The sequence below is a fragment of the Amblyraja radiata genome, chromosome 14, assembly GCF_010909765.2.
Source record: "Amblyraja radiata isolate CabotCenter1 chromosome 14, sAmbRad1.1.pri, whole genome shotgun sequence".
NCBI classification, from domain to species: Eukaryota; Metazoa; Chordata; class Chondrichthyes; order Rajiformes; family Rajidae; genus Amblyraja; species Amblyraja radiata.
The window spans coordinates 29,086,287-29,109,264 of record NC_045969.1 but is presented as its reverse complement, the minus strand read 5'-3'; the positions used below and the strand labels follow the sequence as shown (position 1 = coordinate 29,109,264).

Here is a 22,978-nt window from a genome sequence, read left to right as displayed (position 1 = left end):
AACGACAAATGTTGCGGCGATGTCCAGCTAACTGGCACATAGCGTGGCATCTGTGCCAGGCCCATCCTTCGCGACACCGGGGACAGGTAGAACCTCAGCAAGTAGTGACACTTGATGTCCACGTGCCTTGGCTCTACGCTCCGCAAATTGGAGGAACAGTACCTCATATTTCACTTGGGCCGTTTACATCCCAGCGGTATGAACATTGACTTCTCCAATTTCAGGTAGTCCTTGCTTTCTCCTTCCTTCCCCTCCCCTTCCCAGCTCTCCCACAGCCTACTCTCCGCCTCTTCCTTTCTTCTTCCCGCCCCCCCCCCCCCCCACCTCCACATCAGTCTGAAGAAGGTCGAAACGTCACTTATTCCTTCGCTCCATATATGCTGCCTCACCCGCTGAGTTTCTCCAGCATTTTTGTCGACCACGCATTTAAAGAGCGCGCCACCTTTGCTCTTACTTGCCTAATAACCAGTCAGCAATGCTGTAGCATGGGCTGCAGCCCCTCCACTTTTTTGGCGAGACATGCTTCATAACCCGAAATTATCCGGCCCGCAGGCGTATTTTTCTCTTCTGAGGACCTCCGCAATCCAGAATCTCAGAACAAGCGCACAGTGAGCATGGCAAAACCACGACCAGCCGTGGCAGAAACCGACTGCCTCCCCAAAACCCTTCCTCCCCTCCGCACAACGGCCAATCACAGCGCGGTTCACTGTCGAAATATGGGGTAGTGAACGAAGCGCTGAGATTTGCCGCCGAGTGGAAGGGAGGGAGGGAGAGAGAGAGAGAGAGAGAGAGAGAGAGTCGTCCCCGCGAGAAAGTCGGGCCCGGGGGGGGGGGGGGGGGGAATGGGGGATATATCACCCCACTTTTTGAGTTGGGGGATGGCCTGTATTGTCCCCCAGTTTTTGGAGGTTGAGCAACAACAAGAAATAATAATTATGCCACCCTCACACACCCACCGCTCGGTCGCTCCGCTCCATCACCGGGTACCCGCTGTGATCGCTCAGCCCCCCCACTTTCAAAAACGTTCCGCGGCCCCTGTGTAAGTTGAGAGGATATTTTCTCTTGTATCCTCCATTAAAACAAAGGCAAGAAAAAGAATGCAACTGAATCTTCTTGATGCTATTGTGAGAATCAGAGCAGAATTATTGCTTCCTACCTCCGTTCCCGATTTTTTTTTGTTTAATCGTGAGACAATTTAATAATTAGATTAAAATAAAAAGCGACTTCTAATGCCCTCAACGCCTACAGCGTGACGGATCGCATGAACGAGACAAAACAAAGTGTAAGTCGTTTATTTTACATATAAACTTGCTACTTGGGATGGCTTTAATCAAATTTTACGTTGTGAAAATGTGATTTGGGCCCCATACGAACTGGCAGTGTTTTTCCTGCCAATATGGGGTTCAAATTCACCGCAAATGCAACGTTCCAGAAAAACCCACTCGCAAGATGATTTAAATGCTCTTTTTCTTTGGACAAATGTCATAAGAGCATTTAAATCGTCTATATTTTGGGTTATTGTCTACCCATAGTCAATATTTTTATACTAAACTAGACCAAGTGCAGACCCGTTGGGTCTGTTCCCCCAACGTGCGGTTGTGGGGGGGGAGGCGGCATGCAGCGTCACACACACTAACTATTCCCCCCCCCCCGCACTCACGCTAATTACCCCCCTTGATATTATATTAATATTATTAATTTGCTCCTTTTACCCCATAACCACCCTATCTACTGAAGCATAGTCCCCAACTTGCAGTCACATCTAGAGAGGGGGGGGGGCGGGGGGAGAAGAGAGGGGGGGGAGGAGAGGGGGGGGGGGGGGGAGAGGAGAGGGGGGGGGGAGAGGAGAGGGGGGGGGGGAGAGTAGAGGAGAGGGGGGAGGAGAGGAGAGGGGGGGGGAGAGGAGAGGAGAGGGGGGGGAGAGGAGAGGAGAGGAGAGGGGGGGGAGAGGAGAGGGGGGGGAAGAGGAGAGGGGGGGAAGAGGAGAGGGGGGGAAGAGGAGAGGGGGGGAAGAGGAGAGGGGGGGAGGGGATAGGGGGGAGGGGATAGGGGGGAGGGGGGGAGAGGAGAGGGGGGAGTGGAGAGCGGGGTGGGGAGAGAGGAAAGAGGAGAAGGGGGTGGGGAGAGAGGAGAGAGGAGGGAGGAGAGATGGGGGGAGAGGAGAGATGGGGAGAGAGGAAAGAGGGGGAGAGGAGAGGGGGGGAGAGAGAAGAGGGGGGAGAGGAGGGAGGGGGGCGAGATGAGAGGGGAGAGGAGAGAGGGGGGGGAGGAGAGGGGGGAAGAGAGGAGAGGGCGGGGAGAGGAGAGGGGGGAGAGAGAGGAGAAGGGGGAGAGAGAGGAGAGGGGGGGACAGAGAGGAGAGGGGGGGGAGAGGAGAGGGGGGGAGAGGAGAGGGGGGAGAGGAGAGGGGGGAGAGGGAGAGGGGGGATGGGAGGGAGAGGAGGGGAGAGAGAGAGAGAGAAAGGGAGAGAGACAGGGGGGGAGAGAGAGAGAGAGGGATAGAGAGAGAGAGAGAGGTGGGGAGAGAGAGGAGGGCTGAGAGGGAGAGAGAGTGTGCCTTTTTACTTCAACCCCCCAAACAACCATTTGCAGGCAGTACTTTTTCACTTCAAACTAACCATAACCATATTTTCATTTTCAAACCAAATTAAGGGTACTTACTCACAGCTGTGTAGACATTTGTTCAGTCATTCAGAGATCAGACCTCCATCTTGTAGAGACTGATTGGGGCACACCACTTCCTGGTTTTATTTTATTTTTTTTTATTTTTTTTTTTATTAGAAGTACGGTAAATTACAATAACACACAACACATATATCTTAATACATTTTTTGTACCGCTTCATTTTTTTTTTTTTTTAAAGCTTTAAGAAAAAGATAGAAGTAAGGAAAGTAAAGAAGGTGCGCAAGAGTTGTGAAGTGCAGAAGAGTGTTGGGAAAAGAAAGCCCCTTAGAAAAGAAGTTAGAGAAGGAAGTAAAGTAAGAAAGTAGACCCTAGAAAAGAAAGAAAAAGAAAGTAAGGACAATCGCTCTATTATAACATTAAACTCCGCAGAAAGACTACCAACCAAGTCTGTTTTTGTTGTTTTATCTCCCAATGCCAGGTCCTGATACCATTTATTTATTTATTTATTTTTAAAAATTACTATTGCACCTCATGCTTGTAATAGGTCCATAAACGTAGACCACGTCTTTTGGAATTGGTTTGCTTTATCTGCTAAGAGGAATCTCATCTCTTCCAGATGTAATGTTTCAAACATATTTGATATCCACATTTTTATTGTTGGTGTGGGCGCATTTTTCCAGAATTTAAGTATGAGCTTTTTTCCCATTATTAGCCCGTAATTGAGTAAATTCTTCTGATACACGTTTAATTCAGGGATACCTTCCGATATCCCAAAAATGATCCATTCTGGTTTTGGTACCAGTTTTATTTTAATTAATTTTGAAAAAATATCAAATATTCCATGCCAGAATTTTTGGATTTTTGTACAAAAAACAAAAGAATGCGCTATGGTAGCTTCTTGACACAGACATTTATCACAGATTGGTGAAACATTGGGAAAGATTTTATTTAATTTAGTTTTTGAATAGTATAGTCTATGTAATGTTTTGAATTGGATAAGCGTATGTCGTACATTGATCGAGCATTTATGCACCTGTAGTAAATGTTTATCCCAGCTCTCTTTTGAAATTTTTATAGCTAATTCTTGTTCCCAGTCTCTTCTAATTCCATCTGTTGTGGGTATTTCTATGTTTAAAATGATATTATATAAGTACGATATTAAGTTAGCTGATTCCGCCTTTGTCTTCATTGCTTCATCCAGTAAGTCGGAAGGCATATTATGATAGTCTTTTGTGTATTTTTTCAAATAATCACAAATTTGAAGATATTTAAAATATTGGTTATTTTTCAAATTATATTTCAGTTGTAGTTGTTGAAACGATAGTAATTTTCCCACTTCATACAGATCTTCGAGCGTTTTGATTCCCATTCTTTCCCAATGTATAAATGATTTGTCTATGATTGATGGTTTAAACGATGGGTTATTGGCTATTGGTATTGAGAGAGATAGGTTTCTTAATTTTAGATTCTGTTTTATTTGTTTCCATGTTCTAATTGTGCTATGTATAATTGGGTTTTTATTATAATTTTTATTATTCAGATTTATTGGTGAGAGGATAATCGCTCCTATATTACTCGGGGAGCAATCCCCTTTTTCCATTACAATCCAGTCCGCCTGCTGGGCAGAATTGTCCAGCAGGTGAATCATATTTTTAATATTTACTGCCCAATTATAATACATAAAGTTAGGGAGCGCTAGACCCCCCCACTCTTTTCGTTTATTAAGGTGTGTTCTTTGTATTCTATGGGGTTTATAATCCCATATGAAATTTGTAATGTCTGAGTCCAATTTTTTGAAAAACTTTTTTGGGAGATATATAGGTATTGATTGAAATAGGTATAGAATTTGTGGTAAGAAAATCATTTTTATAGCGTTTATTCTGCCTATTAAGGACATCGGAAGTGTTTTCCAGAATTTAATCAAATTATTTAATTTCTTAAGTAGGGGATTATAATTGGCTTTAAACATATCCTGGTAATTTCTAGTAATTTCAATTCCCAAATATTTGAATTTTTCTGTAGCTATTTTAAAGGGGAATTTCCTGAGATGTGTTGAGTCTTTTGGTTTTATCGACATAATTTCACTTTTGTTCCAATTTATTCTATATCCTGAAAAGGATCCAAAGTCCTCAATTAAATTTAATATATTCGGTATACTAATTTGTGGTTTTGTGATGTACAGTAGTACATCATCGGCATATAGGGATATTTTGTTATTTGAATATTTTGTATTATAACCGTAAATATCCAGGTGTGTTCTTATTTTTTCAGCAAGGGGTTCAATTACCAAAGCAAATAACAGCGGAGATAATGAACAACCTTGTCTATTGCCCCTTGATAGTTCAAATTTCGAGGATAATATATTATTAGTTAGTATTCTAGCCGTAGGTTTGTTATATAATAGTTTTATCCATGCAATGAAGTTCTCTCCCAATTGGAATTTTTGCAATACTTTAATCATATAATCCCATTCTACTTGATCAAACGCTTTTTCTGCATCCAGTGAGATGATAGCTAACTCTTGGTCGTGAGATTTATGTGAGTGCATTATGTTAAGCAAACGTCTCAAGTTATTGAATGAATGTCTCTTAGGTATAAATCCTGTTTGATCCTCATTTATTAATCTACTAACATACCTGCTTAGTCTACTGGCTAGTGTTTTCGCTATTATTTTTTGATCCGTATTTAACAAAGCAATAGCTCTATATGAACCTGGTTCTTCTATATTTTTATCTTTTTTAAGTATTAATATGATCGTTGATTCTGCTAGTGTTTCAGGTAAGCTTTGCTCCTCAAAAGCATATGTATACATTTTCTGTAATCGTGGAGTAACTATGTCATAAAAAGATTTATAAAATTCATTACTGAATCCATCTGGTCCTGGTGTTTTTCCATTCTTTAGTGTTTTTATTGTGTCTTCTATCTCCTTAGAAGTAATTTGTGCTCCCAGTTCCTCTTGTTCCCTCAGTTCTAATTGTGGTAGGTTACAGTTATCTAGAAATTCTGAAATTTTATTATTGTCTATTAACGTTTTAGATGTGTATAGATTCTGGTAAAATTGAGCAAATCTTTTATTGATATCCTTGGGTAATGTTAATAATTCCCCTCTATCTGATTTAATCTTTAATATTGCATTCTCTTTTTCCCGTTTTTTCAGTTGGCGTGCTAAAAGTTTGTGGGGTTTATCCCCGAATTCGAAGTGTTCTTGTTTTGTGATTTGAAATAATGTTATAACTTTCTCTGACAGTAATTTATTTAGCTTGAATTTCAATAATAGGATTTTATTATGTTTATTCATAGTTGGATCTTTAGCATTATCTGTATCTAATTGTTTTATTTGTTCTTCTAAATGTCTTTGTTCATTCTTATTCTTTTTATTTTGATAAGCTTGAAATGAAATAATGACTCCTCTAATAAATGCTTTGAAGGATTCCCATAATAGCGTGGGGGATATATCTGGTGTATCATTTATCTCAAAAAATAGGTCCATCTGTTTTTTTAGATATATACTCCCTTGTGGGTCTTTTAAAATTTGCGAGTTAAACCTCCAGAACGATTTATTCATAGACATTCCTTCTAGTTTTAAAACAAAAGTTAACGGGGAGTGGTCTGAGATCGCATTAGTGTGGTATTTAGGGTTCATAGTGTGCGGAATTAATTTTGTATCCACAAGAAAATAGTCTATCCGTGAGTATGTTTTATGCACCGTTGAATAAAACGAATAATCCCTTCCCGTCGGGTTTGCAATCCTCCACACATCTACTATATTTGTGTTTTCCATATATGTATGTAAAAGTTCACTGGTTTTAGATTTCCTATTACCTTTTTGTTTTTGCATCGATTTATCTAGATAAGGGTCTAAAACACAGTTAAAGTCTCCTCCAATTATGACATTTTGATAATTACATTCTGCAATTATATTCAGAATTTTATTAAAAAATTGAGGATTATCAAAATTGGGCGCATATATGTTTACCAACGTAATTGGCGTATTATTGATCTCTCCTGCTACTATAAGGTATCTCCCTTCCTTATCTGAAATAATATTCTTTGATTTAAATGGAATTCCTTTACGAATAATGATAGCGGTACCTCTAGATTTGGAAGTAAATGAAGAGTGAAATGTTTGGCCTATCCAGTTCGCCCTCAGTCTCGTCTGATCTTGATGTTTAAGATGCGTTTCCTGTAGAAACGAAATATCCGTGTTGTATGATTTCAACTGAGCTAGTATCTTGCCCCTTTTAATAGGTTCATTAATACCCCTTATATTCCAACTGCATAGTGTGATTCCTCCCATTTTCTTTTGATTGTCGTCATACATTTCTACCTATTTTGATGACCTTATTTATTATGGTGCATTCATACCTCAGGACTCTGGTTATTTTGGTAGCATTTATAATATAGACTTCCTTGGTAGTTCCCCTCTGCGATTGTCCTTGAAAAGAAAACACATAGATGTGACATATTGTGATAATAAAAAAAAAAAGTATATCAAATAAATTTACGGTGTCTGAGTTTCGGACACCGTAGTGAGTGACCCACTCGTCTGTGGGGTACGACATCTATATCGCTTCCGGCGTAGATGTTAAAAAGTTAGCCCCGCTGCCTTTATTACCCAAACCCTAGGGGGTCGGTACCGTTTCCAAATAAGTTCTATTTCACCCAGTTGCAGTATATATATATATATATGTTTCATTCCAACTTATCAAATCTAATCATGTATTAAGTTACATATATTCCTCACTCTTTATCTCTTAACTATTTGTAAATGGTTTTAGTATTGTTAAAAGTGAGTTGTTCGCTGAAAGGGTTAACCGAAGTCAGGCTCCTGGAACTGTGCCAGGTGCCCGAGTCTCCTCCCCTCCCCACTCGAGCTGCGGAACATATGTGATTACGGTTGTCTGCGTTATAAAGCAGGCAACACATTTTTATCAGTTTCAGTTGCTATTTCTATATTAGTATTGTTAGTTATTTATTAATTATTATTAATTCTCAATATTTTATAAAACTATATAAGCCGTGTGATGTTTTTCGCTCTCAGCTCAGCAGATTCACTCCCATGTTATCAGTCTTTCCTCGTTTGAGCACAGAATGTCCTTGAGTTAGATACTTCCTGGTTTTATAGTCCCTCCCCCTCCCACCAGCAGGAGCAGCAGAGAGGATGGGGAATTTGGTAAAAACATTAATATCTCTGTCATTTTTAATCGACGGGAAAAATCCTCGGCACACATACGGCGGAGGGGGGCTCTGAGCAAGGTGGCCAAAAATGACGGCCGTAGGTGGCGGCGTTCTCTCGGAAATCGCAGCACAGAAGGCCAAAACCGGTCAAGAACAGACTTTTAGTAATATAGATATCAGTTTTAGTCCCATGTATTGTGCAAAAAAAATTATTTTGATTATATTGAGTGGATGTTTCTAGATTATTTTATGGGAATTAAACATCAAATTCCTTCCATCTGGCATATGAATTCATGTGAGATTAAAAAATTATGTTATATAGTGAATTCTTGTGTGAATGGGATTAGTTTGTTATTTGGATACTGTGGCGGTCCCTGTGGGGTAGGCCACTCCTTGGATCATCCCCCTCGCCGATTGAGGGACAGGGGCGTTGGTCTGCCACGGGGTTTCCAGACGACTCCCGAGGGGTGGAGATAAGGGTGTCGTGTGTGTGTTCTCGTACTGCTACCATTAAAAAAGCTTCTTTTGAATCCGCCTGGTGTCTGGTCTTTTCCTGACCTCGACCAGGCCACTACACTGGTGACCCCGACGTGATTCATCACGCATCGTGGTATCGGTATCCGGTCCCGCACATTCAGGACTTCAATGCCCATCTTGCTGGAGCATCCATATTTTCCAAGGTGGACCTCGTGCGGGGGTACAATCAGATTCCGGTCCGCCCCGACGATTTCCCGAAGACGGCAATTATCACACCATTTGGTCTGTTCGAGTTTGTGCGGATGCCGTTTGGGTTGAAGAATGCCGCGCAGGCCTTTCAGCGGCTTATGGACTGCGTGTGCCGCGGATTGGACTTTGTCTTTGTGTACCTGGACGACATACTCGTGGCCAGTCGCTCGCGGCAGGAGCACTGCACCCACCTCCGTCAACTGTGTCAGCGCCTCAGCAATTTCGGTTTGGCTATCAACGCGTCCAAGTGCCGTTTCGGGGTGACGGCTATCGACTTCCTCGGCCACCGCGTGACTGCACAAGGGGTGGTGCCTCTGCCGACCAGGGTGGACGCTATCCGCAGGTTCCCCCGTCCGACCACAGTTAGGGGCCTGCAGGAATTCGTGGGGATGGTCACTTTCTATCACCGCTTCCTGCCGTCAGCGGCTGCAGTCATGCGTCCGCTTTTCCACCTGATTGCTGGTCATCGCAGGGAGGTTGATTGGTCCGTGGAAGCAACAGCGGCATTTGAGAGGGCTAAGGAGGCACTGGCTGATGCCACAATGCTCGTCCACCCACGAGAGGACGCCACGACCGCCTTGACGGTGGATGCTTCTGAGGTTGCGGTTGGGGCAGTGTTGGAGCAGCTCGTTGAGGGTTCCTGGCGGCCACTTGCCTTCTTCAGCAGGCATCTCAGTGGTCCTCAGCGTCGTTACAGCACCTTCGACCGTGAGCTCCTTGCCCTGTATCTCGCCGTACGTCATTTCCGGTATTTTCTGGAGGGGAGACCATTCACTGCATTCACGGACCACAAGCCACTGACCTTCGCGTTCGCCAAGGTATCAGACCCGTGGTCTGCCCGGCAGCAGAGGCAGTTGGCGTATGTGTCCGAGTACACTACCTCCATCCGGTTCATTGAGGGCAAATTTAACAGGGTGGCCGATGCCTTATCAAGACCTGCAGTCCACACGGTTCTCCAGGTCGGTGAGGGGATCAACTATTCCGCCCTGGCAGCCGCTCAGCTTGCCGACGAGGAGATGGTCGCCTACCGTACGGCGGTTTCGGGCCTGCAGTTGGAGGACGTTGTCTGTGGCCCTGGGGGTACCACGCTGCTGTGCGATGTCTCCTCTGGAGTTCCGCGACCCATCGTTCCCATCGCCTGGTGGCGCAGGGTGTTTGACGTGCTCCATGGACTTGCACATCCCTCCATCAGGGCGACAGTAGCCCTGGTAGCCTCCCGCTTCATGTGGCACGGGCTGCGGAAGGAGGTTGGACATTGGGCGCGCACTTGCATCCCGTGCCAGACCGCCAAGGTGCAACGACACGTGCACGCGCCATTGCAGGAGTTCCCCATTCCTCATAAACGTTTCGACCACATTCATGTGGACATCGTGGGGCCGCTGCCGTCGTCCCAGGGCATGACGTACCTATTCACCGTTGTGGACCGCTTCACGCGGTGGCCTGAAGCCATTCCGCTACAGAATTCCACAACAACCACCTGTGCTCGAGCATTGCTGGCGCACTGGATCGCCCGGTTCGGTGTTCCACTGGACATAACGTCCGACCGGGGGCCTCAGTTCACGTCAGAGCTGTGGTCGGCCATGGCACGCCTCCTGGGTGTTCGTCTGCACCACACGACGGCGTACCACCCGCAGTCGAACGGCCTAGTGGAGCGGTTTCACCGGCAGCTTAAGGGTGCCCTGAGGGCGCGGCTCACTGACCCAGACTGGGTAGACGCTCTACCGTGGGTTTTGCTGGGGATACGCACCGCACCCAAGGAGGACTTGGCCTCCTCCTCCGCCGAGTTGGTGTATGGGTCTCCGTTAACGGTGCCCGGGGAGTTCATCCCGCCGGCACGTGGCCAGGCGGAGCAGCCTTCGGACGCTCTGCAACGTCTTCGGCAGACGGTGGGCAAGCTGGCGCCGGTGCCCACGTCTCGTCATGGGTCCTTCCGTCCGCACGTTCCCTCTGCTCTGGAGAATTGCCAGTTTGTTTTTCTGCGCAGGGATGCACATCGGACACCTCTACAGCGGCCGTACGAAGGTCCCTTCCGGGTCTTGGAACATGGCTCGTCGACTTTCGTCCTGGACATTGGGGGTCGGCGTGAGACTGTTTCAGTTGCGCGGTTGAAGCCAGCACATATCGATATCGATCGGCCGGCGCTGGTGGCGCTGCCCCGAAAGCGAGGGCGGCCTCTGTCTAGGGTACCTCCTCCTCTGGCTACTTCGTCCCCCGCACTTGTTGACCAGCCGCCTGTTCCAGGGCCGAGCGTTGTGTGCACCCGGGCTGGCCGCCGTGTACGCCCTCCTGTCCGTTTTGTACCTCGGGTACTTGGGGGGGGTCCTGTGGCGGTCCCTGTGGGGTAGGCCACTCCTTGGATCATCCCCCTCGCCGATTGAGGGACAGGGGCGTTGGTCTGCCACGGGGTTTCCAGACGACTCCCGAGGGGTGGAGATAAGGGTGTCGTGTGTGTGTTCTCGTACTGCTACCATTAAAAAAGCTTCTTTTGAATCCGCCTGGTGTCCGGTCTTTTCCTGACCTCGACCAGGCCACTACAATACTTAGGCTATTTAAAAAAAATATCCTTTTCTTAAGAAATGAAATCTACAGGATCTTCTTAATGAGAAAGTAGTGGGCAGAAAAGCATGTCATGCGTGGTTTGAAGAGCAAAAACTTGTAGTTTACAATGCCAAAATTGAAAAGTTGAGGAAAAACAAGGTGTACAGAGTTGCTTATTGGTTACAATCTGAGGAGTATGACGATGCTACTGATTATGATATGCCAATGTACCAGCTAGCAACTGATCTTCTCCATAAAGACTTGGTCTATTGCTAGAAATTGTAATTTATTTACCTATCTGTTACGGACTTACAGCATATAATACAATAATATTAAAGTTCTGATCTTGAGAATATCACATTTTTGAACTTTCAAGGCAGTCTGGGTGTTTATTACTATTTCCTTCACAACGGTCAATTTTGTAATTGACTACAATTAGGTAATTAACGCTTTAATTTCAGGTCATCCAAGTAATTTACGGGAATTAAACATTAAATTCCTTCCATTTGGCCTATAAATTCATGACAAAAATTTAAAAATCATGTTATATTGTGAATTCGTGTGTGAATGTTATTTGGACACTTAGGCTATTTAAAAATGTTAACCGTTTCTTAAGAAATGGATAGATGTTTAGATCTAGTAATTGAATTTTGTAATTAGCTACAATTAGGTAACTAACTAATTATATGCTTTAATTTCAGGTCATCCAAGTAAGATTGTTTCATATTTGTTTCAGAATGCTTCAATCTATAATAACTGAAAATTTCATTCAGTTCTCTTAATTTTTAAGAAAGTTATGGGCTTTTGACTGTCCTCGATCACAGCTTTTGAGTTAAGTCAATGGAAAAGCAATAGGGAACAAGATGTAATTTCCGAGTATAAAAATGGCCATAGCTTTTTTAATACTGAAGATATGAAAGTGAATTAGGTGTCAAATTAAACTTCTTTTTTATGCTTTATCTGATGGAATAAATTGCAGACTTGATTTTTAAAATCTCAAAATTTTGTAATATTACTGTCATATGTGCCACTCATACCAGTGGGGTGGATAATAATGACCTGGATCTGTAGCTTTTCATGTGATGTGTGTATGAAAAATAAATTAAAGATTGTTTGGCTTTTTTCTGGGTTTTTTTAGTAGTGTTTTGTTTTTTTATGGCTTTTTCCTAGTGTTGTTTGGCTTTAAATTAAATTTTCAATCTGGCAATCCTGACTATACCTCGGTACACGTGACAATAAACAAAACTGAAACAAGCCTTTGGGGCAAAGCCTGCAGCAGCGCGCAGGCGCCATCCGTTTTTGGGGTGGGGGCTAGCGTGCGCATGCGCACGACGGTGACGCAGGCCCGACGTCGTGTCCGCGAGTGCAGGTTGGAGCTCGGCTCGTTGTTGGTGCTCAGACGGCTTCGGCCAACGGTCGAGCGGTGGCGGAGAAAAATACGAGGGCGTGGGCGGAGTTCTACCTCACCTCACAAACAACGCGCGGAGCTGGGCGCCCCCCCTGTGAGACGGCAGCCGCTCGGTACGTTGCCCGGCACGTGTTCGCCGGCACCTCCAGCGGCGCGCGGGGAGCGAGGGGGAGGGGAGGGGGTAACCGTTAAATCCGGGTCCCTCGCCAACTACCGGGCGCCCGCTGCGTCTGACGTCGGTGCGCGAAAACCTTGCACTCGCGGGAGGCGCGGGCGGGCGGGCGGGCGAGGAGCTGCCTCGTCCTCAGTTACTCCCGTCCGCTAGGGCGGGGCGGGGTATGTTGAGAGAGCCGTCGACACTAGGACCAAGGTCCCTCTACCAGGGGAGGCCGGCCGGGGCGGCGAGGGGATTCAAGAGCCCTCCCGTGGGAGAGTGGAGAGAAGCTTGCGTTCAGCAATCTCTCCCAACGGGGAGTGGGTGGGATCAGGGGTTCCCCGTGGGCAGTAGTAGTTGGGGGTGAGAGCATCCATAGACATTTGGGAATGGATATCTATGGGGATAGTATCCATATATATTGGGGGATGTATAACATTATCATCGTGATGTTCAGAGATCTCTTGTAATGTTGCGTGGGGTTGTTTATTTATAGTTTCCCTGGAGTAGGTCAGTAGTTATAGGTGTTACTGAGAGGGTTGGCTGGTGCTACCGGTATGGGTAATGTTTCTTTAGGTGGGTGGGGCCAGGAAGGTTTGCCCGTATTTAAACGTGGGATGTTGGGATGGAATGGTCCCATTTTGTGAGGTTTGGGGTACCCACTGACAAACATAGAAAATAGGTGCAGGAGGAGGCAATTCGGCCCTTCGAGCCATTCATTGTGATCATGGCTGATCGTCCCCAATCAATAACCCTTGCCTGCCTTCTCCCAAAGCAAGCGTTGTCTGCGAATGGCGCTCAGCATCGTCAAGGACTGCTCTCACCCCAACCACAGTCTGTTTATCCTCCTACCATCCGGGAGGCGCTACAGGTCTCTCCGTTGCCGGACCAGTAGGTCCAGGAACAGCTTCTTCTCTGCGGCTGTTACATTACTCAACACTGTACCTCGGTGATTGCTAATCACCCCCCCCCTCCCCCCACACTCCTTCCAGCAGGAAAAAAAATAATTGCACTACTATAACTATATGCACGTAAATATATTTATTTATTGCTCATATTCTATGTCACTCTTCTAGGGAGATGCTAACTGCATGTTGTCTGCACTGTACACTGCACAATGACAATAAAGTTTGAATCTGAATCCCCATATCCTTTGATTCCACTAGACACTAGAGCTCTATCTAACTCTCTTTATGTGTACATGGAGTCAGCAGGGCTATGTTAGAATGTCAATTAGGATCTCAGTGGTGGCATGTGAAAGGGGATATCTGAATATCACACAATGATATGGACCAAAAGTATGTCCAAAGCACAAAGTTCTGGAGAAACACAACGGGCTTCACAGTATCTGAAGGGAATAGATAGGTGACCTATCGGGTCAGGACCCTTCTTCAGACACAAGGAGGAATCTGAAGAAAACTCCTGACCTGAAATATGTAGGAACTGCAAACGCTGGTTTGCACTGAAGATAAATCACTTGCAGTTGTAATTATCAATGTATCAATGGACTTCAAGTTCAATTTCTTTCTGTTAAATTTGTAATATCATCCTACAATAATCATTTGCTAAAATTGCTAAATATTTCTGTTTGATTATAATATGGAACTTCTTCCATGTGTGTGTATCACAGGGTAGAGTGTGGTATGATGGTTCGTTCAAGGTCAAGATCCCCAAGATGGAAGCAGAGGTAAGCAAATACAGCATTTTGAAAATGCATGTTTAGAACCAATTCAAATGCTGTTATCCAGAAAGATAGTAGAACTGACTCAGCAAATAGGATTTTGTAAAAAAAAAATATTCAGTGCAACAGTCAGTATATATTTTTCAACAAAATGTATTACATAATATATTGTCTTTAAAAAATAAACACAATTGGAATTGTGGTAAGAGGATTTTCAGTTCTGTTTGTGTGAGAGATTTTATCTAAACATTTATTTGAAAGAGGTTTTTGGAATTAATTGCAAGGGATCTATAAAGATCTTTTCCAGAACATTCTACTTTGTGCAGCATTTTGGGCTTTATGTGAAATAATTGGATTTTATAGTTATGAAATTACTATGATTTGTGGTTATAACTGAACCTGTTAATACATTTTGCAAAACTCTTCTATTTATGCAGCAAAGAATGCTAATATGTAGAGAGCCAGGCTGTGAGCCCAATGTTATTTGGTGAACTCTTCAAGCAAAACCTTAATTTTAATTTGTAAATTGAATAGTTCGACTTGGAGGCTTCATAAGCTTGGACATAACTTCATTTGACCTGCAGCTCCTTGGAAACTATTTTAACACCATGTGTGAAATTAATATGAAATAATATTAAAAATGTTCCCCATTTAGTTTTTATATCAATTTAATAATTTGTTTTTGCTTTTGAATGTGTTTGTTACATTTGATCTCTGAATTATATTACCAAGGGGCAGAAAATATAATTAGCAGGAGATCGAGTTTGGACTTGGGGTTCATATTTCATTCGGTACCAATCTAGGATAATCTGTCCAAACCCGTATGATTTTTTAAAGTTACCTAAATTTCTAAGGGAGCCTTGAAACTAGATCTTTCCTGTTCTTGAGATGGTTTCTTGATTTCCCCCAAATTCGTCAATCATAAGAATTTAAATAAACTGGATATCTGGAAAAATTAATGATGGTAATACTCAGCAGGTCAGAGTGCACTTGTGAAAAGAGAAATAGATTGAATATTTCAGGTCTGTGATCCTTCATCTGGTCATTCTGAGGAATGGTCTTCAACCCGACCTGATGAATGCTTCTACCTTCTTCCAATCATTGGGGCACATTTCAGATCTTCCCATTTAATTGACAATTTTGTAAGATGTGTTAAGTCTCTGCAGTTCAGAGAACATCCATAAACGTTGGGGATGGATAATATATATACATATTTGGGGATGGATATCTATGAGGATGGTATCCATAGATATTTGGGGATGGATAACATAACATTAGCATCGTAATGTTCAGAGATCTCTTGTAATGTTGCGTGGGGTTGTTTATAGTTCCCCTGAAGTAGGTCAGTAGTTATGGGTGTTACTGAGAGGGTTGGCTGGTGCTGCGGGTATGGGTAATGTTTCTTTAGGTGGGTGGGGCCAGGAAGGTTTGCCCGTATTTAAACGTGGGTAGTTAGGATGGAATGGTCCCATTTTGTGAGGTTTGGGGTACCCACTGACAAGTGTACATTGAGTCAGCAGGGCTATGTTAGAATGTCAACTAGGATCTCAGTGGTGGCATGTGAAAGGGGATATCTATGAATAACACAATGATATGGACCAAAAGTATGTCCAAAGAACAAAGTTCTGGAGAAATACAGCGGGCTTCACGGTATCTGCGAAGGGAATAGATAGGTGACATATTGGGTCAGGACCCATCTTCAGACGCAAGGAGGAATCTGAAGAAAACTCCTGACCTGAAATATGTAGGAACTGCAAATGCTGGTTTGCACTGAAGATAAATCACTTGCAGTTGTAATTATCAATGTATCAATGGACTTCAAGTTCATTTTCTTTCTGTTAAATTTGTAATATCATCATACAATAATCATTTGCTAAAATTGCTAAATATTTCTGTTTGATTATAATATGGAACTTCTTCCATGTATGTGTATCACAGGGTAGAGTGTGGTATGATGGTTCGTTCAAGGTCAAGATCCCCAAGATGGAAGCATAGGTAGGCAAATACAGCATTTTGAAAATCATGTATTGAACCAATTCAAATGCTGCTATCCAGAAAGATAGTAAAACTGACTCAGCAAATAGGATTTTGTAAAAAAAAAAATCAGTGCCACAGTCAAAGTACTTTTCAACCAAATGTATTACATAATATATTGTCTTTAAAAAATAACAAAAACTTTTAATATTGCAATTGTGGTAAGAGGATTTTCAGTTAGGGTTGTGTGAGAGATTTTATCTAAACATTTATTTGAAAGAGGTTTTTGTGCAAGTGAGTGTAAATCTATAAAGATCTTTTCCAGAACATTCAACTTTGTGCAGCATTTTGGGCTTTATGTGAAATAATTGTATTTTATAGTTGTGAAATTATTATGATTTGTAGTTAACTGAACCTGTTAATACATTTTTCATAACTCTTCTATTTATACAGCAAAGATTGCTGATATTTAGAGAGCCAGGCTGTGAGTCCAATGTTATTTGGTGAACTCTTCAAGCAAAACCTTAATTTTAATTTGTAAATTGAATAGTTAGACTTGGAGGCTTCATAAGCTTGGACATAACTTCATTTGACCTGCAGCTCCTTGGAAACTATTTTAACACCATGTGTGAAATTAAAGTGAAATAATATTAGAAATGCTCCCCATTTAGTTTTTATATCAATGTAATAATATATTGCTCTATGTTTGTGAATATGTTTTTGCTTTTGAATGTGTTTGTTACTTTGATCACTGAATTATATTACTAAGGGGCAGCAAGTATAATTAGCAGGAGATCAAGTTTGGACTTGGGGTTCATATTTCATTCGATACCAATGTAGGATAATCTGTCCAAACTCATATTCTTTTTGAAAGTCACCTAAATTTCTAAGGGAGTATTGAAACTAGATCTTTCTTGATCTTGAGATGGTTTCTTGCTTTCCTCCAAATTTGTCAATTATAAAAATGTTAATAAACTATATTCTGGATATCTGGAAAAAATAATGCTGGTAATACTCAGTAGGTCAGAGTGCACTTGTGAAAAGAGAAATAGATTGAATATTTCAGGTCTGTGATCCTTCATCTGATCATTCTGAGGAATGGTCTTCAACCTGACCTGATGAATGCTTCTAGCTTCTTCCAATCATTGGGTCACATTTCAGATCTTCCCATTTATTTGACAATTTTGTAAGATGTGTTAAATCTCTGCAGTTCAGAGGGCTCCATTGGGAGCCAGGGACACTCCAATGATTCAGCTTGTTTTTCATTGCTCTGCCCTTTTATGTTATTTGCAAAGTAGTTCTTGTTTTGGAAGTACATAGTTGAGGTAGGTAATCATATTGAATGTCCCTGGACGAATGTGGAGGGAGGAGATATGGGGACATATATTGTATCTCGTTCGGTTACAGGGAAATGAAAATGTCCTTTCTTTGGTAAACGTTTCCCCCCACCTTGTTGTCATAGATAGACCTCTCATCTGCTTCTCCCTCTAGTTTCCCCTCCCTTCAAATAGAACGGATAGAGTTCCTCTGGTCCTTAACTTTCACCCCACCTGCCACTGCATCCGACACATCCAACACATTATTCTCTGACATTTCTGCCACCCTCAACATGATCCTACCAACAATTGTAACTTTTCACCCCTCTCTGCCTTTTGTAAAATATGCTCCCTCAACAATTCCTGAGTTCACTTGTTACTTCCGACCCAAACTACTTTATGTAACGCTTGAGCCTATACATCCTTCCTCATATTCATCCAGGGACCCCAGTAGTCTTTACAGGTGAGATGGAGGTTCATGCGCACCTCTCGTAACCTATTCTACTGCATTCAGTGTTCCTGATGTGGCCTTTAACGTCAGCGACACCAAGCATAGTCGCAACAACCATTTCGCCAAACATGTGCTCGTTTCACTAAGGCTAGCGGGATCTCCCTGTTGCTGACCATTTTAACTACCCTACCTACTCCTTGACTGACTTAGTTCTGAGCTGCCTTCATTGCCAGAGTGAGGTCACATGCAAACTGGAGGAACAGCAACTCGTATTCTGCTTGGGTAGCTTACAACCTATATTCTGCTGAGGTGGCTTGCAATCTAACAGCATGATCATTAAATACCAATTTTGGGGAACTACCTTTTATTCCTTTTATTCTTCATGCGCATAAATGGTATAGACTTGGGCATAGGGAGCAAAAGGCATCAGGCAGACACCGAGAAAGAATGTAGAAGATAGGGGCATTTTGAGGTGACCGAACTTTATAGTGATAGATTTTGGAAGAAATAACATGGAAGCATACATTCATTGGCAAGATTCCATGATGGGTGGATATATATAAAGTTATATTGCATAGAAACAGGTCCTTCGGTCCAATTCGTCCATTTCAACCAAGTTTCTCACCTTGGTTTGTCTCATTCATAAGGTCATACGTGATAGAAGTAGAATTAGGCCATTCTGCCCATCAAGTCAACTCCGCCAATCAATCATGGCTTACGTCGGCCCGAAACGTCGCCCATTTCCCTCGCTCCATAGATGCTGCTGCACCTGCTGAGTTTCTCCAGCATTTTTGTGTACCTTCGATCTTCCAGCATCTGCAGTTCCTTCTTGAACACTTTGTCTACTCCACTGCGATATCTCCTCAAGGTATGCCTACTTTGAAGAAGTTCTCCTCATCTCTCCGGAGACAGTTTCACAACCTCCTCTCTAACTGCACTCAATCCGACCTCTCTGTCCTGGGTCTCCTCCATTGCCAGAGTGAGCAACACCGGAAATTGGAGGAACAGCACCTCATATTCCGCCTGGGTTGCTTGCGTCCGGATGGCATGAACGTTGAATTCTAGCCCTTGCTGTCTCCTCCCCTTCCTTAACCCTCGAGCTGTCTCCTCCCATCCCCCCCCGCCCTCGGGCTCCTCCTCCTCCCTTTTTCCTTCCTTCTCCCCCCCCCACCCCCCATCAGTCTGAAGAAGGGTTTCGGCCCGAAACGTCGCCCATTTCCTTCGTTCCATAGATGCTGCTGCACCCGCTGAGTTTTTCCAGCATTTTTGTGTACCTTCGATCTTCCAGCATCTGCAGTTCCTTCTTGAACACAATCATGGCTGATCTATCTCTTGCGCTCCTAACACCATTCTCCTGCCTTCTCCCCATAACCTCTGACACCAGTACTAATCAAGAATGCCTTAAAAATATCCACTGACTTGGCCTCCACAGCCTTCTGTGGTATTCGTCTGTGTTTGACCCATTACCCTCTAATCCTTTCCTAACTTTGTACCTGTTTAAATACATTTTAAACTTAGTTCATTTTACCCAGCCTAACCACATTCTCGGTACAGCTCGTACCAAGTACCCAACTTTATTTGCATGGAAAATGTTGTTTTCTTAACAAAAAACACCTTTTAAATCTTTCCCCTCCTTAATCCTATGCCCTTTAATTTAGACTCTCCCATTTTGGGAAAAAGACTATGATCATTCACCTTATCTATGCCCGTCATGTTTTTATATATTTTTAATAAGGTAACTCCTCAGTCTCTGTTGGTCTAGGAAATAAAGGCCCAGCCCACCCAATCCTTTACCACATCTGATTTTTTTTCTATTCCAAATCTCAAATTGTGGAGTACAGAGGCAAATAAATAAATGTCAGGCCTTTGTCCCAAACATTATGGAGAGCACTGTAACTCAAGTGCACCAATCTTGGGAACTAAATAAGGAACCCCAAATTTAATTAGTATAGGTAAAGTCATATCCTAGTCATGACGTTTGTTACAAATTTAAATATAGAGATCAGGAATATATTAGTTTGTATAAGCTCTTAGTTAGACAAAGTGTCATATACTTTTTTTTCTTCTTATGAAAAAGACATTTAAAGCTTGGATTTGACTTCCTGACTCTTGTACTCAATGATCCGACCTATGAAAGCAAGCCTTCTATATACCACATTTACCACTGAATCTCCTTATGCTGCTACTTTTAGGGAGTTATGGAGTTGGACCCTAAGAACCCTCTTTACATCAATGCTATTAAGGGACATGCCGATAATTGTACATTTTCCCCTTACTTATGACCTCCCAAAGTGCAACACTTAATTCTTGCTCGGATTAAACACCATCAGCCATTTCTTCACCCATTTCTGCAGCTGATCTACATCCCGCAGTATGACCAACCCATCTTGTTGACTTCCAATTCATAATTTTCACAAACACCAGAAGTCTAAGACCTCCAACCTGAATATTGTCCTTAGAACACAGGGGGATTGTGGTCAATCAGTAAGACACTTCTGAATCCATGTGGCAACTTTATTTCCTCCTGAATTACATGACAACATAATGCAGTATATTTGGGTTACCACGCAAGTGTAATGATTGCTTTGGAATTTAAAGACACAAAATCTCTAGCATGATTCGTGGTCAATCAGAAATTCTCACGTTCAATGAACATTATTGTACATTGGTGGTGCACAGATGTTAAGGCCATTGACGACCACTATTCTCCGGACCTGGAATATTTATCCATAATATCGCTCCTTCTATATGCCACGGGAATTCACAGTCGTCATAATCACAGCTGTATACCGGCAGATGCCAATATCACTACAGCTTTGGGCTATCTGCTTACTGCCATTAGCAGACAACAGAGTGCCCATCCTGACAGAGTCTTTATAATAGCGGGGGATTTCAACCAAGCGAGACTAAAGACTGTCCTCCCTAAATTCTATCAACATGTGCAATACCCCACAAGAGGTAAAAACAGACTGGACCATGTTTATAGCATCATCAAACATGGTACAAAGCATCACCTCTCCCCCATCTGGGCCAATCTGATCACATCTCCCTATTTTTGACTCCAATATATAGACCACGCATCAATACTGTCAAACTAGCTTCTAGGGACATTCAAGTGTGGCCTCAGGGAGCTTCTGGGCAATTACAGGACTGCTTTAACCAAACTGACTGGGACTTGTTTGAGGATGAGGACATTGACACCTACACTTCCACTGTACTATCATATCTATGTAACTAAAAGTCTGATCTTGGATGCGTATTTATTTGTGTGTGTGTTTGTGTATAATCACATCTTCTCGAAAAAACGACGTGCTAGCTGTAAAATGTTTACATATTCCGGTAGAGATTTTTCCCGTGGAGTCCGAAAGCGCCCTATCTGAAAATTTCATGCTTTATTTCTCGAGTTATTACTGAAAATGTTCAAAAATCGAACTACATTTTGAAATAAAAACGACTGCCTTTCGTTGATGACGTCACAATGGGTCTGCTTGCTCCCACCTTCCTCGTGCTGCGAGTGTCGTCACCCTACCTCCTCTCCTCCCCCCCCCCCCCCTCCCCCGGTTATTCAATTGACGCTGCCGAAGATGAAGTCGCCGAACTCGCAGTCCTTTGGACGCTGGGTCCTCGGGTCGGCGCATGGTGGGGAGGTTGCTGCTGCATATTGGACATGGGCTGGAACGGATCCTGGAGCTGGAGTGAGGGAGTATTGCATTCGGGAACCAGCCCTGCCATGTGACGCCACGTGCAATCTCTCTGTGCCTCTGCCTTCTCTCCCGCTCCCCCGGGCCTCTCCCGCTCCCCACTCTCTCCTCCCCCCCCCCCCTTTCCTTCCTCCCCGCTCTTTCCCCCTCCTCTCTCTCTCCCTCCTCTCTCTCCGCCTCCCCTCTCTCCCCCTCCCCTCTCTCCCCCTCCCCTCTCTCCCCCTCCCCTCTCTCCCCCTCCCCTCTCTCCCCCTCCCCTCTCTCCCCCTCCCCTCTCTCACCCCTCTCTCTCTCACCCCCCTCTCTCTCACGACCCCCCTTTCCCCTCCCTCTCTAGACGCGCCTGCGAGTTGGTGGCTATGTGTGAGTGGATAGGATGGGGTAAAAGGAGCGAATGAATAATAATATAATATCAAGGGGGTGGTTAGTGTGTGTGTGAGACGCCGTAGGTCGCTCCTCCCCCCTGCCCCACTCTCTCCCCCCCCTCTCCCCTGCCCCACTCTCTCCCCCCCCTCCTTCCCACCTCTCTCTCCCACCCTCCCTCTCTGTCTGCCCCTCTCTCTACCCCCTTCCCTCTCCTTCTCTAGACGAGCATGCGAGTTGGGGTCTATGCGGGAGTGGATAGGGCGGGGGTGGGGTTAAAGGAGCGAATGAATAATATTAATATAATATCAAGGGGGGTGGGTAGTGTGTGTGTTGGGGGGGTGGTTAGTATGTGTGTGGGAGGGGTGGTTCGTGTGTGTGAGATGCCGCCGGCGGCCCCCCCCCCCCCCCCCCCCCCGCAATCGCTAGTCCCCTGATTTCCTACTGTTTCCATGTATTTATATCTTTGCTATCAAGAGACAAAAATTCCCTCTAGTTTTATTCCTTCCCAATATAACGTCCCAGATCTGCCTTGAGACCTTTGTTTACTTTTGTCAATCTTTTTTTACATCCATACAGTTAATTTCCATGTTCTTTTTAACCAACACTGTATCTGGAGAAAAAAACCCCATAAAATGATGGAAGTGCTGAGCAGATCAGGTATAATCTGTGGTAACAGCCAAAGAGTTAACATTTCAGGTTGAAATCCTTTTATCAGAACTGGGAAACTTGTTAAGCTATAGATATGATAGGTGAGGAGGAATGTCTCTGAGGGTAAATAAGTTCATAAATTCTAGGAGCAGAATTAAGCCATTCAGTCCGTTGTCTACTTTGCCATTTAATCATGGCTGATCTATCCATCT

At 43.8% G+C, this 22,978-nt stretch overlaps 1 protein-coding gene across 6 annotated transcripts in view; it reads left to right on the top strand.

Moving 5' to 3' along the window:
* The first annotated feature begins 1,198 nt into the window (after positions 1-1,198).
* bclaf3 (BCLAF1 and THRAP3 family member 3) overlaps positions 1,199-22,978 on the top strand; it is a 53,668-nt gene continuing 31,888 nt past the window's right edge. For 4 of the 6 annotated variants that reach the window (XM_033032940.1, XM_033032937.1, XM_033032935.1 and 1 more), the window contains exons 1-3: positions 12,380-12,436; positions 14,260-14,316; positions 16,249-16,305. In XM_033032940.1, the coding sequence (XP_032888831.1) occupies positions 12,390-12,436; positions 14,260-14,316; positions 16,249-16,305 (161 nt within the window). In that variant the 5' untranslated portion in view covers positions 12,380-12,389. Of the gene's footprint in view, positions 1,283-12,376; positions 12,589-14,259; positions 14,317-16,248; positions 16,306-22,978 lie in introns of those variants that run through there. The other 2 variants (XM_033032938.1, XM_033032939.1) reach the window with 2 other exon arrangements.